Below are 17156 nucleotides of genomic sequence, written 5' to 3'. Positions count from 1 at the left end.
CGGGACGAACCTGCCAGTTGGATCCGACCTCCTGGAGCCCTTGTCCGGATACGCGAAGTCGGTTTCCTCGGTGGTGATTTCTACCTTCGGACTTAGTCGTTTTTTCGAGATGAAAATCCTTCGACCGGGGTAAACCTGGATCTTGATCCGACGTCCGTGGAGCCCTTCTCGGATACGATGGCTGGAAGGTCCCGGTCAACTTTTTACGTTCGGACTTAGTCTCTTTTTTGGATGTTTTTCTTTACCGGGACGAACCACGAAGTCAGGCCGGGTCGCGGTTGAGGCAAGCCGGCTAGAATTTCCGCGTCGGGTCGGTCACTTTATGGAGCTTTTTTCCAAAATTTCTCCAATCTTTTCCAAACTTCTGGGGCTTCACCCAGATGTTCTTTTAAGGTTCTTTTGGGGTCCACGGCTCACCCCAAGGGTCCAGAAGTACTGTGATGGTCCTTGGGAAGTGCGGACTTCAACTCCCAGAATGCACCTGGTGCAAACTCCTTTTTGGCCACTGGACAGTGGTCAGCTGCTCACTTTTTCAGGAGTTGGTGCAGGGGACTCTGGTTAGCAATTTTTCACCTGTAGCAAACAGGGAGTCCCTCCTTGAACCAGTGGAAGCCAGGCAAAGTCCTTCTTGTGGTGAAGCCCAGGTGTGCAGCTGGTGCAGTCTTTCTGAGTGCAGGGTCCATGTGCAGGCCAGGGGTCCAGCAGGGCAGTCCTTCTTCTCCTTGTAGTTCTTTCTTCTTGAAATTTGGTGGGGATCTGAGGCGTGGGTGCAGGTCTGCCAGTTTTATCCTTGCTCCTGGGTGAAAAGCAGGGGGGCCCTGGTCCTCCAATCAGGGACAGGGTCGTCCCCCTGTGATGACCACTTCCTGGGAAGTGTGGCAAAAATCCATCCCAGAAGGCAACAGTCTCTAAAAATCCAAAATGGATGAATCTGATTTTTGGAGGAGAGATCTGGCTGAGCCCACCCACTGGTGTGGCTAAAAATCATAAACACACCCCTCTCCTGCCCTCTCCTAATCTAATCAAGGGGGCACCTAGCTGTCTGGGGTTGCAGGATGTGTGGGTGTTGCTGGGTGCTCCAGATGTCCTTCTCTGCCTTTGAAGACCAGTTTGGCAGCCCTCCCCCTTCCTGCCTCACCATCTGCTGAGGGGAGATTCTCTCCCCCAAGCACATTCCTTTGTGTGAAGTCAGGCCACTTCACACCTCATTAAAGTAGCCTGGCAGAAGCTGCTGCAGGCTGGCCAATCAGAGCACAGCAGCAAAAACAATGCAGAGCTGAAATTGGCAACTTTTTAGGTAAAGTCTAAACTTTTTACCTGCACTAGTTATATTAAATCCAACAACTGGAAGTTGTGGGATTTATTATAACAATCAATTTGATACCAAATTCTTGGTATGTAACACTGAAGGAGACTTTAAAATTTTAAATAAAGTCTGCCCATTCTAGCCTATGAAGGCCATTTACTTCAATGAGGGAAAAACGAATTTGGCTGTTTTTACCTCACCAGGGCTTATAAATCTATTTTTATAAAGTCCCTGCTTATAGTTACATGGCACCCAGCCCTAGGGGCACATAGGGCACACCTTAGGGGTGACTTATATGTAAAAATAAGGTAGTTTAAGACTTTGGAAGTACCTTTAATTCCAAAGTCGAATTTGCATATAACTTTAATTTAAAAGCAGCCAGCAAGGCAGGCTTGCTTTTAAAATGACACTGGGCACCTCAGCAATGCACCTAGGTGTGCACCACCTATGCTGTGGTCCCTAAACCTACATGCCCTACCATATACTAGGGACTTATAGGTAGGTTTACTTAGCCAATTATAATTAGCCTAATTTGCATATCCATTTTACACAGAGCACAGGCCCTGGGACTGGTTAGCAGTACCCAGGGCACCATCAGAGTCAGGAAAACACCAGCATAAAGTGGAAAATGGGGGCAAAAAGTTATGGGGCCTCTGCAATCAGCCCCAGTTTCTCACACAACCCCCCCCCAGCCCACACGCCCAGGAGACTCAGCCCAACCCTGGGAGAGTCTTCCTGGCTTGTTAGGCGAGGAAGACAGTGAAGAAAACTGGCTGTCCCTTTGCAGGGCCTACTCTGCCTTACATCCCCCTGTCAGGATCACTCCCTCTGGGTAGTGAAGCCATCCCAACAGTAAAAGGACCCAACTCAAACTGAAACTTCCCTCTAGGGGGGTCTTCCTCCTCTCTCTCTGCCAACTTGGGTAGTGAGGTGCCCACCTCCCCTACTCCAAACTTTGCTAGGGCAACACCTAGCTTACCCAAAGAGGTCACCCAACACTTGAGCAACCCCACCATGACCAATAGGGTCAGGGGGCCTACTTTGCTATTGGCTCTGGGGTCTGCCTCCCAGGCCAAGTACAGTGCTGCCAGGAAGGCTAGCACCCAGCAGAGGCTACTGACAGCTGTCAGTACCAAGAACCACACCCTAAGCTCTCCACTGACAGGTGGCTGAGCTGCTTTAGGGGCATCTTTGGGGTCCTGGCACCCCTCTTGCTGTCTAGAGTGGGGGGCTACCACCTCCTGTGGCAGACACCCTCCTTCCACTCTCCCTTCTGTCAGTGCAGGGGCAACACCTTGCATCTGGACAGCTGCCTGACTACTCAGGACTTCCTTGGGGTCAGGTGAGGCCTCACCAGTGCCAACTCTGGGCTCCCCCCCTACTGGGGCAGAAGGCCTTTGGCTCCCTGGAACTCTCTTTAAGAGTGGCCTACCCTTCCTTTTCTTCTTTCCTTTTCTTGGGGACCCCTGTCTCCTAACTGTAGGGACTGACTCCCCAGGACTTTGGGTTGGGGGGGCGCCCTGGGCGACCACCCCATCTGTGACCAGACTCACCTCTGGGAGGTCATTGCCCAGGATACAATCTAGGGGAAGGTCAGCACTGACTACCACCCTAATCCAGTCAAGGATACCCTCCCTCTCTAGGGGCACTATGGCTACAGGTTTGGAGGTGACCTCCCCTGTGGCTATCCTGACTTTCTTTGTCTTTCCTGGGACATACATGTCTGGGGTCACTAACCGGTCACTCACTACAGTGTGACTGGCACCGGTGTCTCTCAGGCCAGTGGTAGGGATCCCATTCACTTGAATGTGGTGGAAGTGCCTACTCCCACCCTCAGGGATCACCAGCTTACCATCTGGTCCTGTCTCCCAGCACAATGCTAGGAGGACTTCATCATCTGAGGAATCCTCCTCTATGGCTACACTGGACAGCCCAGTGCTAACCACCTTCTTTGGACAGGCTGCATCTCCTCTGAAGTGACCTGTCTGCTGACAGTCAAAGCAAGCCCTACTGTCCAAGAGCTTTTTTAACCCTGGGTCTCCCTGTCTCTGCATGTCAGAGTGGGAGTGGGATTTACTCTCCTCCTTCTTAGGGTTCTGGGGTACAGAGGGAGTCTCTGTGGTGGGCTTACCACCTCCCTCCTTAGGTTTTTGGGGACCTGTCCCCCCCTTCTTGGAGTCTCCCCCCTGGGACTTGACAACCACCCTGGTTCTCAACCACTCATCAGCTGCCTCCCCTAGCTCTCTAGGGTTGGTCAGCTTAGAGTCCACTAGATGCTGGCGTAACCTTTCTTGGATACAATTGGTCAAGATGTGCTCTCTCATGATCAGATTGTATAACCCCTCATAAGTATTTACTTTGTTGCCAATAATCCAGCCCTCTAGTGCCTTTAGTGAGGTGTCCACAAAGTCAACCCAAGACTGGGTACTGACCTTCTGGGTGTCCCTGAACTTCATTCTATATTGCTCTGGGGTCAGACCAAACTTCTTGGCTAAGCACCTCTTCATACTAGGGTATGAATCTGCCTCCTCCCCCCTTAAGGTCAGAAGCCTATCCCTCCCTGAGTTGGGGACCAACTCCCACAAAAGGGAAACCCAGTATTGGGGCCTAACCCTTCTCATTTGGAGTGCCCTCTCAAAGGCCCCTAGCCACTTATCTATGTCATCCCCCTCTACATAAGCAGGAACCACCCCCTTGGGTAATCTGGGGCAAACTCCCCCACCCATGGACACCTCAGCTTCTTTATCGCTGCTTCCATCTTTTTTTTCTTTGCTTGCCCACTTCTTTTTTTCTAGGGCAAGCTTATCTGCCTCCAAAGCTATGTAGGCTAGCTGGGCTTCCAGCTCTCTCTCCCTGATGGATGGGTTCTCTCCTCCTGAAAGGACCCTCTTCCTACCACTAGCTTTGGGTCTGCCCCTAGTGACTGTGTTTATTGAGGACCGTTCTTCCTCTTCCTCACTTAGGTTCGGATGCCTTCCCTCCCCTGAGTGGTTAGAGTTAGCATCTTCCCCTTTTTCTTCCTCCTCTGGAGCTTCCTCTGTCTCTACCTCTTGGGCCTCAGCCCATGCTGTCAGGGATTTAATCAGGATTTTCTTCCTGAGATTAGTGGTTGCAGGCAACCCTCTTTCAATACACAACCCCCTAAGCTGGACTACTGTCAGTGTAGGTAGGCTAGCCAGATCAAGCTCCATGGTTCCCTAGTTTTGTGTCAACAAAAACTTTTTGCAAAAATTGGAAACAAGAATTTAGAAAAATTACAAAAATTCAATAATTGAAATTAATCCAAATTAAAAATTAAAAACAATTTTTGCACTAGGACAATTTAAAGGATTTTTAATTTGTTTTACCTAAAACTGTAACGTGATATTGAACACAAGTACAGGATCCCGTCGCTGCTTCCAATTATGTTGGAAAATGGGTTATTGATAGGGCAGGTAGGTACCTACACCTAGCAACAAGCCACAAACCTCCACAAAAGTACAGTTAGGTCTCAGTAAATTAATCCCAGCTCTACCCTTGGTAGCTTGGCATCGAGCGTCAAGGCTTAACTTAGGAGACAAAGTGTAAAGCATTCAAATATCACACAACAGTAATTAAATAAAACACAGGAAACAGTTTAAAAATCCAAAACCAATTTATAAAAATAGCTTATATTTTTATCTTTAAAATGACACAAAAATGATTAAAATCGGTTCAGGGGAACCGGAGATATGAATTTTTAAAGTATTATTATTTTCTAGCGCATAGAAACAAAAAGCGCCAATCGGGTCATCTGGTTGCACCAGGACCGGGACAAAGTCAAACTTTCAGGCCGACCGCGATGGAGCCCTGCTCGGATACAGGTCGCGGGAAGCCTCGGTTAAAAAGTTACCTTCTGACTTAGTCTTTATTTTGAAGTTTTTCTTCACCGGGACGAACCTGCCAGTTGGATCCGACCTCCTGGAGCCCTTGTCCGGATACGCGAAGTCGGTTTCCTCGGTGGTGATTTCTACCTTCGGACTTAGTCGTTTTTTCGAGATGAAAATCCTTCGACCGGGGTAAACCTGGATCTTGATCCGACGTCCGTGGAGCCCTTCTCGGATACGATGGCTGGAAGGTCCCGGTCAACTTTTTACGTTCGGACTTAGTCTCTTTTTTGGATGTTTTTCTTTACCGGGACGAACCACGAAGTCAGGCCGGGTCGCGGTTGAGGCAAGCCGGCTAGAATTTCCGCGTCGGGTCGGTCACTTTATGGAGCTTTTTTCCAAAACTTCTCCAATCTTTTCCAAACTTCTGGGGCTTCACCCAGATGTTCTTTTAAGGTTCTTTTGGGGTCCACAGCTCACCCCAAGGGTCCAGAAGTACTGTGATGGTCCTTGGGAAGTGCGGACTTCAACTCCCAGAATGCACCTGGTGCAAACTCCTTTTTGGCCACTGGACAGTGGTCAGCTGCTCACTTTTTCAGGAGTTGGTGCAGGGGACTCTGGTTAGCAATTTTTCACCTGTAGCAAACAGGGAGTCCCTCCTTGAACCAGTGGAAGCCAGGCAAAGTCCTTCTTGTGGTGAAGCCCAAGTGTGCAGCTGGTGCAGTCTTTCTGAGTGCAGGGTCCAGGTGCAGGCCAGGGGTCCAGCAGGGCAGTCCTTCTTCTCCTTGTAGTTCTTTCTTCTTGAAATTTGGTGGGGATCTGAGGCGTGGGTGCAGGTCTGCCAGTTTTATCCTTGCTCCTGGGTGAAAAGCAGGGGGGCCCTGGTCCTCCAATCAGGGACAGGGTCGTCCCCCTGTGATGACCACTTCCTGGGAAGTGTGGCAAAAATCCATCCCAGAAGGCAACAGTCTCTAAAAATCCAAAATGGATGAATCTGATTTTTGGAGGAGAGATCTGGCTGAGCCCACCCACTGGTGTGGCTAAAAATCATAAACACACCCCTCTCCTGCCCTCTCCTAATCTAATCAAGGGGGCACCTAGCTGTCTGGGGTTGCAGGATGTGGGGGTGTTGCTGGGTGCTCCAGATGTCCTTCTCTGCCTTTGAAGACCAGTTTGGCAGCCCTCCCCCTTCCTGCCTCACCATCTGCTGAGGGGAGATTCTCTCCCCCAAGCACATTCCTTTGTGTGAAGTCAGGCCACTTCACACCTCATTAAAGTAGCCTGGCAGAAGCTGCTGCAGGCTGGCCAATCAGAGCACAGCAGCAAAAACAATGCAGAGCTGAAATTGGCAACTTTTTAGGTAAAGTCTAAACTTTTTACCTGCACTAGTTATATTAAATCCAACAACTGGAAGTTGTGGGATTTATTATAACAATCAATTTGATACCAAATTCTTGGTATGTAACACTTAAGGAGACTTTAAAATTTTAAATAAAGTCTGCCCATTCTAGCCTATGAAGGCCATTTACTTCAATGAGGGAAAAACGAATTTGGCTGTTTTTACCTCACCAGGGCTTATAAATCTATTTTTATAAAGTCCCTGCTTATAGTTACATGGCACCCAGCCCTAGGGGCACATAGGGCACACCTTAGGGGTGACTTATATGTAAAAATAAGGTAGTTTAAGACTTTGGAAGTACCTTTAATTCCAAAGTCGAATTTGCATATAACTTTAATTTAAAAGCAGCCAGCAAGGCAGGCTTGCTTTTAAAATGACACTGGGCACCTCAGCAATGCACCTAGGTGTGCACCACCTATGCTGTGGTCCCTAAACCTACATGCCCTACCATATACTAGGGACTTATAGGTAGGTTTACTTAGCCAATTATAATTAGCCTAATTTGCATATCCATTTTACACAGAGCACAGGCCCTGGGACTGGTTAGCAGTACCCAGGGCACCATCAGAGTCAGGAAAACACCAGCATAAAGTGGAAAATGGGGGCAAAAAGTTATGGGGCCTCTGCAATCAGCCCCAGTTTCTCACATCGATGTATTATGCCCGGTGGAGTTAGGATGCATTCTTGAGAATGGAATATACAGTTTAGTGTGTGTTAACCCTAGAAGTCATGTTAAGAGTCCAGTGCTTTTTGGGACTGGATGTGATGGATATAATATTTTGAAGATCAGCTTTGACTGACTAAAGGTTTTGACTAAGATTCTTGAGTTTGTCCTCAAGGGAAGAGGGCTTGTCAGTATGCATGCTTAGCATTTTTTCTAGTCCTTTTTTTACCAGGCATACCCAGAGGGCAACACTGGAACCATGGCGGAGACAGTAGGCTGAGAAAACGCTTATAAGCAAGCTGAATAGCAGTGATAAAAGTCTCACTGTAAATAATTGAATAAATAAGTGACTAGTAACAGAAGTAGGCTGGAAATGAAGAGCTCCTTCAGGAGAGTAGGGTCCAGGGAGGTATGGGGCCCAGAAGGATACCCAGTGACTCCTACCACAGCTCAAATGGTTTACCGTTGCTATTGAAATAAAGAATGGAATTCCTTCATATTGACCCAAATTAATCATAATGATGTACAAAACACAACTTCAAACCACTAAGGTTTTACTAGATACCAGGGTTGAGGAAAATCTGCATAATTTGCTTTTGCATAGCTGCATAAAAATGTAGGAAAATTACATGAAATTACACATATGTTTTCAAAATGCAAATCAAATGTTGCATATAAATCATTTAAAATGATATTTTAGAGAAAAATGCTTCCTTATATCCATTTTGGATGTGAGGGCACATTTCCTTTTATCTTGCTTTGCTCCTGCTTTATAATTTTGCCACAAACATGGTGTGGTGGAATTGAACTTTATGTGGCGCAAACATAAACTGAAGTTCCCCACATTACTCAAATTACACCTGCATAATTCAAATTTCACACACTGAATAACACACACACTACATACCACCCATTTACAATTGGCAACAAATCTATGGAAGGACCTGTCTGCCTAAAAAAGTTACTTGCTGTTGAATAACAGCTGGAATCCACCCACATTTTCTACTTTATGACTCACATAAATGCAAGAAATATGTGGTGGATTTAAGGACATATGTAATAACTGTCATATGTCATACACAATATAATACCTCGTCACACTGAATAATGATGGCAGAAGCCTTTCAAAATATTAATGGTGCCAGATTCCAAAGTTTATTTGTACACTTAATTTAAGCTCACTGCAATTACTTCTCACTCCATTGTGAGGCCCTCTTTCAGAAAAGTAAATACATTCCAAATATGCTTCATAAGTACGAGCCAATCTCTAATATTTGGATACATTCGTCGAGGGTCAAATTCATTTTGGATGACTGGCCCTCCTTCAGGGACAATCTCTAAGCTGAAACCAAAAGATAGCCAAGTCACAAATACTCAATAATTACAGCTGGTGATTCACACAGTCAAATCTCACATAATCAAAATATGTCAACCTCAAGATAACCCATGCAAAGTCGGAAAACTGTCATGTGCTCACATCGTAAGCCATGTTAGAGTCTTGTCAAATATGGGCATCCAGGCTACAAAAAACATGAAAATAAATGAAAAGTCACCAGTCAACTAAGTAGAAGTATATCTATGTTTAGTTCTGGTGAAACGTATCTAAGGTCGATGCTTAAACATGCCAAAACGCTGATGTCTTAAGACGGCTTAATATGTGAGCACATGGAAGTTTTTGGATTCTGCATGGGACTGAGAAACTGTTCTTGATTTCTTACTCAGGGCCTCATTTACAAGCAACCTGCAACACAGGTGTGTCACTTTTTTAGATGCACCTGCGGTGCAGACTGCAGGGCCATATTTATAAGGCGACACAAAGCCACCTTGCGTGGCCTTTCATGGCCTTGTGAATATGGCCCCCTTTCACGCATTACTCTGTGTGAAAGGGGCATTCCTTGGGTGGCTGTGAGTGTTCCTAAGCAACATCCATGGAATCTGTTGCATTCCCAGATTTACAAGGTTTGGTAAACCTGGCAATGCGTCCATTTCCTATGCCATCCCAGGGGTGGTGTGAGGGTGGTGCAACGGGTAGAAATAACATTATTTCTCCCTGTTTTCCCTCTTTCTATGTGAAGGCGGAAAATGCCTCTTGTGATCGTATTTCTGTAGTAAGGTGTTCCTTCCTGCACCAAAACAATCATCCACACAATGCAGGCATCCTTGCACCATTGTGCAAGGGTACCTGAGTTGGCGCATGCAAAGATTTGTGCGCCAGCATTGGGGGGAAGGACAAGAATGTGCTGTATCTCGTAGATATTGTGCACTCCTGTCCTTTTGTTTTGGTGCAGAGCAGAACAGCAAAACAGCTTTATATGTTGGCCAGCGCCAAAACTTTTAAAATGAGGCCCTCAGTGTTTTCCTCTTCACAGATAAATTGGGGAATGTGTCCTTTACTTTTTTCTTTCTTTATTTGTTTTCCTTTTTTGTTATATTGTTTTCTAGCTTACCAACATTCTCACCATCTCGGCTTGTTCATTTCAAGCATGCGTTCTCTGATATTGGAGGCCACCCTTACTGCTACATACTCTGCTTCAGAGGGATGATTAGATTACAAAAATGTTATAAGTTCTATGCCACTTTATTTGCTGGAAGGCTCAAATTGTGTTTCTCCAGGAAACCCACATAATTGCCTACAAGGTTTCTAAACTCAAAGTGAAATGGCTGGTTAAGGTTACGGCACAGGATGTTCTGCATATGCCAGCAGGGTTGTGTGCATTTTAAGATCTTGAAAAGGCGTTTTATTCCCTTCATTGGGGTATAAGCAGTGTGTAGACTTGGTTTTAAGTAGGACCACAGTGACATAAATGAGTACATATCCTTTATGTGAGCCAAACAATGTAAGAACTGCACAGTGCATCTTTGATTCTTGAGCCGCGGGTAGGGGCATTCGCTAAGGCTGACTTTTTTTACCATTTGTTAGAAACTGGGTCTCTAGCTGGCAGAGGTATGCACCCTTTCCAAGTACGGACCACAATCCTAGTCAGGGTAGATCACAACACAATCTAAACTATCCTCTGATCACCATCCCCCCCGCTAGGTTGGCACAGAGGAGACAGGCTTAACTTAGAATGCACTGTTAAAGTACTTGTGCAATATCTCATACAGTAAAACAGTGAAGACACCACAAACAGACTCCAATCAAGGTTATTAAAATAGATCATGATTTCATAAATAAAACAAGATCAGAATGACAAAAATCCAATACATAGATCCTGAGATATGCAATTTTAAAGATTTAGATGAAAATATTGCATAGAAGCAGAGTGTCAACTGTGGTTATTTGGTCGTGTGACAAAGTCACAGGTTCAGGCCCACTGCAATAGAGCATGGGCCAGCTACGGGATGCCCATTGGGCCTGCTGACCACAGTACTTTAAATCCTGGTGCGTGGTTTCCTCAGTGATACTTTGAGAGGCTTTGCGCCGCTTGGTGTTGAGTCCCATGAGGCTGGCAGCTGCGCGGTGAGTCTTAGCGAGGCTCTGCGTTGTTTTGTGGCAGTTCCCATGAACACCACCAAAGTTGAAGCACCTTAGGCCCACTTCCAAGGCAGGGCAGACTCACAGCTTGTAGAGTCCAGGTGCAGATGGTTCAAGTCTTTGATGCCCCTGAGACTTGGGAACAGGAGGCAAGCTAACAAGCCCTTGGAGAATACTTGTGGTGAGAAGGCACAGTCCTTCTAGCAGAGTCAGGGAGTTGCAGGGCAACAAGCAGAAAAGTAGTCCTTCCGGAAAAGCAGTCCAGTTGAGTCCCTTGAGCAGTGCCGCAGTCTTCTGACAGAGCCAGTTGTAGTTTTATAAGTGTTTCATTTTAGGGGATCAGAGACCCAGTACTTATACCCTAATGTGCCTTTCAAGTGTGGAAGACTTCAAAGAGTGGTATTGAAGAGCATCAGTTCCCCTTTCACCAGGATATCTGGGGAGGTTATCAGTCCTTTGTGTGGGGTCAGGCCACTACCATTTAAAGTGTTTACACTTTTTAATATCTATATGGCTCTTCTGGCATTTTTGGTGGAGTCTTTCAATATCAAAGTCATCTTGTATGCGGATGACACTCAACTTCTGCTCATATATGAGGGGGACTCTTCTGAGGCCAAAGTGGCCTTTGCTGGCTGTGTGTCGGCTGTGCTGGATTGGTTGAAGGATAATAAGTTGCAATGTAACTCTGATAAAACAGAAGTTGTTCACTTTGGTCGCAACCCTCTTCCATGGTGGACTGGAGCATGCCCCAAGACTGCCCCCACCCCTCCTCCTCCTACATCGGTGGCTCAAATTTGGGGGTCATTTTTTAAACCCAACTTTCATTTGGGGCTTAGGTTGCAGCTGTGGTTAAATCTTGATATTGGATTTTTTGTATCTATTGGATTTTTTGCATGTTGAATTTTTTTTTCCTGTTCCTTCCATACTCTGCCCAGGTGACAATGGACAGGGAATTGATTATTTCAAGGCCAGATTTTGCCAATGGTCTCTACTTGGGCCTGTTAGATTGCTTAACTAACTGCTTACAAGTAATGCAAGATAGTGCAGTTTGTCTCTTGTTCAAAAATCCAAGGTTTGCTGCAGTGTAGCCCTTTTCATGAGAAATTGCATTGTCTGCCAGTGTGGCAACACATAGGCGGTCATTCCAACCGCCGCCCGCCTGGCGGGAACCGCTGAATGACCGCACCGCGGTCAAAAGACCGCAGCGGTCATTCTGGCTTTCCCGCTGGGCCGGCGGGCGACCGCCTAAAGGCCGCCCGCCGGCCCAGCGGGAAAGACCCAGCAACGATGAAGCCGGCTCCGAATGGAGCCGGCGGAGTTGCTGGGGTGCGACGGTTGCAGTGGCACCCGTCGCGATTTTCAGTGTCTGCAAAGCAGACACTGAAAATCATTATGGGGCCCTGTTAGGGGGCCCCTGCACTGCCCATGCCAGTGGCATGGGCAGTGCAGGGGCCCCCAGGGGCCCCACGACACCCGTTCCCGCCATCCTGTTCCTGGCGGTAAAAACCGCCAGGAACGGGATGGCGGGAAGGGGGTCGGAATCTGGAGGATTCCCTGGGCCAGGGGAAAACCGGTGGAAAACCGCCTGTTCCCCTTTTCTGACCGCGGCGGTCAGAATGGGCCAGGAAGCACCGCCAGCCTGTTGGCGGTGCTTCCGCGGTCCCCGGCCCTGGCGGTCAGGGACCGCCAGGGTCAGAATGACCCCCATAATCTCTAAGGCATTAGTATTGGTCTACCAAGCTTTCCAAGATATGGGGCCTATCTACCTTAATAAGAGAGTGATGAACTATCTTCCGTTATGCCTACTTTGGTCCAGTAAAGCGGGCCTAATGGTAGTCCCTCGCTTTAAAAGAAAGCACCGTGGAGGTTCCTCTTTTACAGTGAGGGTGGCGAGGCTGTGGAATCAGCTTCCTTCACACCTTAGGACCATTACACCCAAAGATATATTAAAAAAAGAATTGAGAACACTCCTGCCCAAGAGTTAAAAGAGGGGGGATTTGGCTTCCTTCATTTCGCCGCTTGTTAGTTGCTTAAGCCCCGGGACACTCTGTATGAGTAGCTGCATGCTTTATAAGCAAAGATCATTCATTCATTCAAGGCAAAAGGTTTGAGTGTGAGCCTTCAGAGAGGGCCAGGTCCAACAACCACCCATGTCAACTCCTTTACTGTCTCATGCTTCCCTACCATGAAGTTCTGAGGAAGATTTTCAAATGCCTCCCAATCAACCGACAAAAAAAACAACACACATGACCCTATCACAAGCAAGCTCGGCTATGAGAAGAACCTCTGTGCCAGGATCAACACAAAACTCATGTGAAGGCTGAAAACCATTCAGAACTTGGCATCCAGAAGCCCTCTCAAACTACCATGCGCACTCATACAACAGCTAAAGGAGCACAACTAGCTCCCCATTCATAACAAGCACATTTCAAACTCCTCACCTGCACTACACAACACTGACCTCAACAATCGCATTTGCTTTCACAAACTTTCAAGACACGCCGCTCGTTCAAACTCCCACTTGCACACATCCCATGGAAGTGAAAAGCCAAATCCAGCAATTGAGTCTTCTTTTACATCATTCCTAAAGGTTGGAACAACCTGCCACTACACATAAGATTGTCTTCATCACTTCCTGAATTCTGCAGGAAGCTGAAGACCTGGCTTTTGGAGTAGTCCTACAAGGCCCTATGTTTGGCTAGAGTCACACCTGCTCAGCATCAGGACACTCTCCTGAGTGATAGCGCAATCTCTAAATTTGTATACCATAACATACATAACATCATTATGTAAAGGACACCAGACCAATCTTCCACTGTTCAACTATTGGAGGAATTTGCCACGATTGTGGTTCCGCAGGTGAATTGGGTTAAATCATGTTGTCTTTCCTTTATAATTGGGATATAATATCACTCCCTCCTATACAATTGGATCATGACTACTGCATGAATCCACATAGTTTAGATAGTTAGATATTAATGTTTATCATATAGACAAGGAGTTACAGGACTTTAATTTGGGTGGGCAGGCCTTCTATTCAGCTGTTTGCATGAGGCTTATTCTTCTGGTGGTGCTTGCATATTCCTCTTGCTATGGTTGTGGTAGAGTCTCCTTCAGTAACTTAGGTGCTTGGTGGACACTGGGAGGGCTTCCCCAGGCTCTTGCTGTCCCTTCCCTGATGGCTGGTGAGATGTTTTCTTCTGGTTGTTGCATGTTCCCTTCGTGTTTTTGATGCTCTGTATTTTATTGCACCCCTTGGATGCCTTCTTTTAGGTGTCCATAGCTGTTAGACGTGACATCTTTTGGCATGTTTCCCCTCTCTTTTTGCATTGTGGCCTCCTGTTTTTATGGTATACAGTACTCTGTTTTGCTGGTTTCTTGTCTCCTTGCGCTTTACCACTGCTGATCAGTGATAAAGTGCAAGTGCTGCTCTGTATGTAAATGTTGTTGATTGGTTTATCCATGATTGGCATATTTGATTTACTCATAAGTCCCTAGTAAAGTACACTATGTATACCCAGGGTCTGTAAAACAAATGCTACGAGTGGGCCTGCAGCACTGGTTGCGCCACCCACACGAGTAACCCTGTGAACCTGTCTCAGACCTGCCACTGCTGTGTCTGCAGTTTTAAACTGCCAATTCGACCTGGCAAGGGTACTCACTTGCCAGGCCCAAACCTTCCCTTTTACTGCATGTTAGTCACCCCTATGGTAGGTCCCAGGTAGCCCCATGGGCAGGGTGCAGTGTATGTTAAAGGTAGGACATGTACTGATGTGTTTTAAAAGGCCTGACGGTGAAATACTGCCAAATTTGTTTTTCACTGTTGCAAGGCCTATCCCTCTAATTGTTTAACAAGGGGACTGCCTTTAAATATATTTTAAGTGCAATTTCCAATTGGGAGCAGATAGAGACATGGAGTTTGGGGTCTCTGAACTCACAATTTAGAAATATACCTTTTGGTAAAGTTGTTTTTTTAGATTGTCAGTTTGAAAATGCCACTTTTATAAAGGGGGAATTTACTTGCTTAAACCATTCTGTGCTTCTGCCTGCTTGTGTATTCCATGTCTGGATCAGACTGACAGTTGGACTGTTTTGAATTTCCTCTAGACAGTGATTCAAAGGGAGCTGGGGTGTAGCCTGCATATCCTGATGAGTCTCCTGGGCTAGAGTGGGGAAGGAGGAGCTGACACACTTGAAAGGGCTGTGCCTGTCCTCACACAATGTAGTCTCCAACCCCCTGGTGTCTGTCTGGGACCAGGCCTGGGCAAGGCAGGATCCTGTCAACAATAGAGACTTTCCTTTGAGGTTTAGCTACTTCAAAGGCAGAAAGGGGTATAAGCAGAGGACCCAAAACCCCAGACGTTTAGAACACTTCTGCATCAAGAGGAACCTCTGCCAAGGAGAAGAACTGAAAGAGGAGTACTGTACCTTGGCTCTGTGTGATTTGCTGGGTTGGCCTGTAGTTGCTGCCTCTGTCTTAAAGATGGCAAAGAAGTGATTTTGCTGTGTGTCCTGCTTGCGAAATTTCTCCAAGGGCATAAAGTAGAGCATTCCTCCTTTTGGAAGTCTCAGGGATATCAAAGACTTCAGCTTCCTCTGCCTAAAGCACTGGGACCTGTGTGTTTTGTGCTGCAACAGAAGAAAAAATAGTGTGATGCAATCAAGGACGCGGCTGACTGCACCGTGTCCTGACAACAGCACACAGAGCTGTACCCCACATCGCACCACAACCCTGGTCTCACCGCCACCACCACCTGTTGCAGTCACTGAGCCACTGCTTGCACCGTGACCTGAGGGCCCCGCACTCCGCATTGCCTTGCTCACGCCACAGCCTTGGCATCCCCGACAACGATGCTCCACACTGACTCCACTGCCTGCACTGTGGTCCACTCATGGAGTACATGAAGCACCATCCCATCCCATCTCGCACCGCAAACCCAGTCCATCGCAAGGATCATGACGCCCAGCATTTCCAAAGTACTGTTTGCAGGTCTTCCCGACACAGTAGCTGTCCCACAACGCTGCACCTGGCCTGGACTGTTGGATTTGTTGTTCACAACATGTGATAGCCCCAGACGGAGCTATCAACTTCAACTTCAAGGAACTATATTTTTAAGTTAATTCTTACAAAATTCATATCTTTCTTACTGTATGTTGAATGTTTCTTATTTTAGTCTTATTTGACATAGATAAATATCGGCTATTTTTCTAAAACTGGTGTGGTTTTCTTTTGTAGTGTTTTCACTGTATTACTGTGTGTTATGTGCAAATGCTTTACACATTGCTTCTGAGATAAGCCAGACTGGTCGTGCCAAGCCACCAAAGGGGTGAGCAGGGGTTATCTGAGCTGGGTATCTCCCTTATCCTGACTAGAGTGAGGGTCCCTACGTAGACAGGGTGCAAATGAACTGTCAACAGGAGACCCCATTTCTAACAATAGCTATTTGAGATAGCTATAATTGATGAATTTCAGTGGTTTTGTTAATTTCAATTGGTACATTTTAATTGATATTTTCACCAAACTACACTGCCCTATTAACCTTTGTATTTTTAAGTGAGTTCCTAGTTTTTTTAAAATCCCTAACTATAACTGTCCCTTTAACCTTTGTGTTTTTTTGGATGGAAAATCATACATCAAATGACTGTCTAAATGTAAAAAGTGCACATTCACAGAGTGTTTAACAATTACATATATATTCAAAATTAGAATAATAATTCCAGCTTATCCAGACCATTCTTATTGCTTTTAGTGACCTGGTATAGGTCACACTGCCACACTCGTAGGAGTATTATGGTTAGTAGGTAGCATTGGTACTGGTATTCGGCAGCGGTGGCAGGAACTCTTGGTGATGCAGCTATAGGGGCAGCCTGGGAAATATCATAGACTCTGGCACTTTTTTAAAATATTAAGCAATGCTTACTTACCATCTATTTTTCTAACCTTTTACATTTTCTTTTTAGGCTTTTCACAAGGCAATGCTAAGTATTGATGAGAAAGGAACAGAAGCTGCAGGCACAACTATCTTTGAGATGATGCCAATGTCCCTTCCCCCCACCATTAAAGTCAACAGACCCTTCCTGATACTGATTTATCACAAGAAAACCAGAAGTACCCTCTTCATGGGAAAAATTGTGAACCCGACTGCAAATTAGTTTCATGTTCTTTTTTGCATCCTAATTATATTCTTAAATGTGTCCAATAAAGTGGTATCATGCCGTATCTTCTACCCTTGTGCAACTGTGGCCTTCAATGGAGTTGTGAAAATTTGATTGTGTTACACATTTTTCAGAGTAAAGATTATGAAGAGATATGAGATCAGTATGGTTCCATGTCCAGGTAGCCAGTGAATAAGAGTTCAGTTTACCTTTATATTTCCATGTAACAACCACACAAATGGATAGGTTCTTTTTTGATTGGTAAGAGATTGTGGGGGTTATTACAACTTTGGAGGAGGTGTTAATCCGTC

General features: G+C 46.1%; 1 protein-coding gene across 1 annotated transcript in view; it reads left to right on the top strand.

The window, feature by feature from the left end:
* Positions 1-16916, top strand: part of LOC138260098 (alpha-1-antitrypsin-like) — an 86247-nt gene extending 69331 nt beyond the window's left edge. Inside the window, exon 5 of the mRNA XM_069208243.1 lies at positions 16651-16916. Coding sequence (XP_069064344.1) covers positions 16651-16842 — 192 coding nt within the window. The 3' untranslated portion in view covers positions 16843-16916. The remainder of the gene's footprint in view (positions 1-16650) is intronic.
* Positions 16917-17156: the final 240 nt, after the last annotated feature.

The sequence above is a fragment of the Pleurodeles waltl genome, chromosome 9 (genome assembly GCF_031143425.1).
Source record: "Pleurodeles waltl isolate 20211129_DDA chromosome 9, aPleWal1.hap1.20221129, whole genome shotgun sequence".
In the NCBI taxonomy this organism is placed as follows: domain Eukaryota; kingdom Metazoa; phylum Chordata; class Amphibia; order Caudata; family Salamandridae; genus Pleurodeles; species Pleurodeles waltl.
The sequence above is the reverse complement of the archived record's forward strand: the minus strand, read 5'-3'. Positions and strand labels throughout refer to the sequence as shown.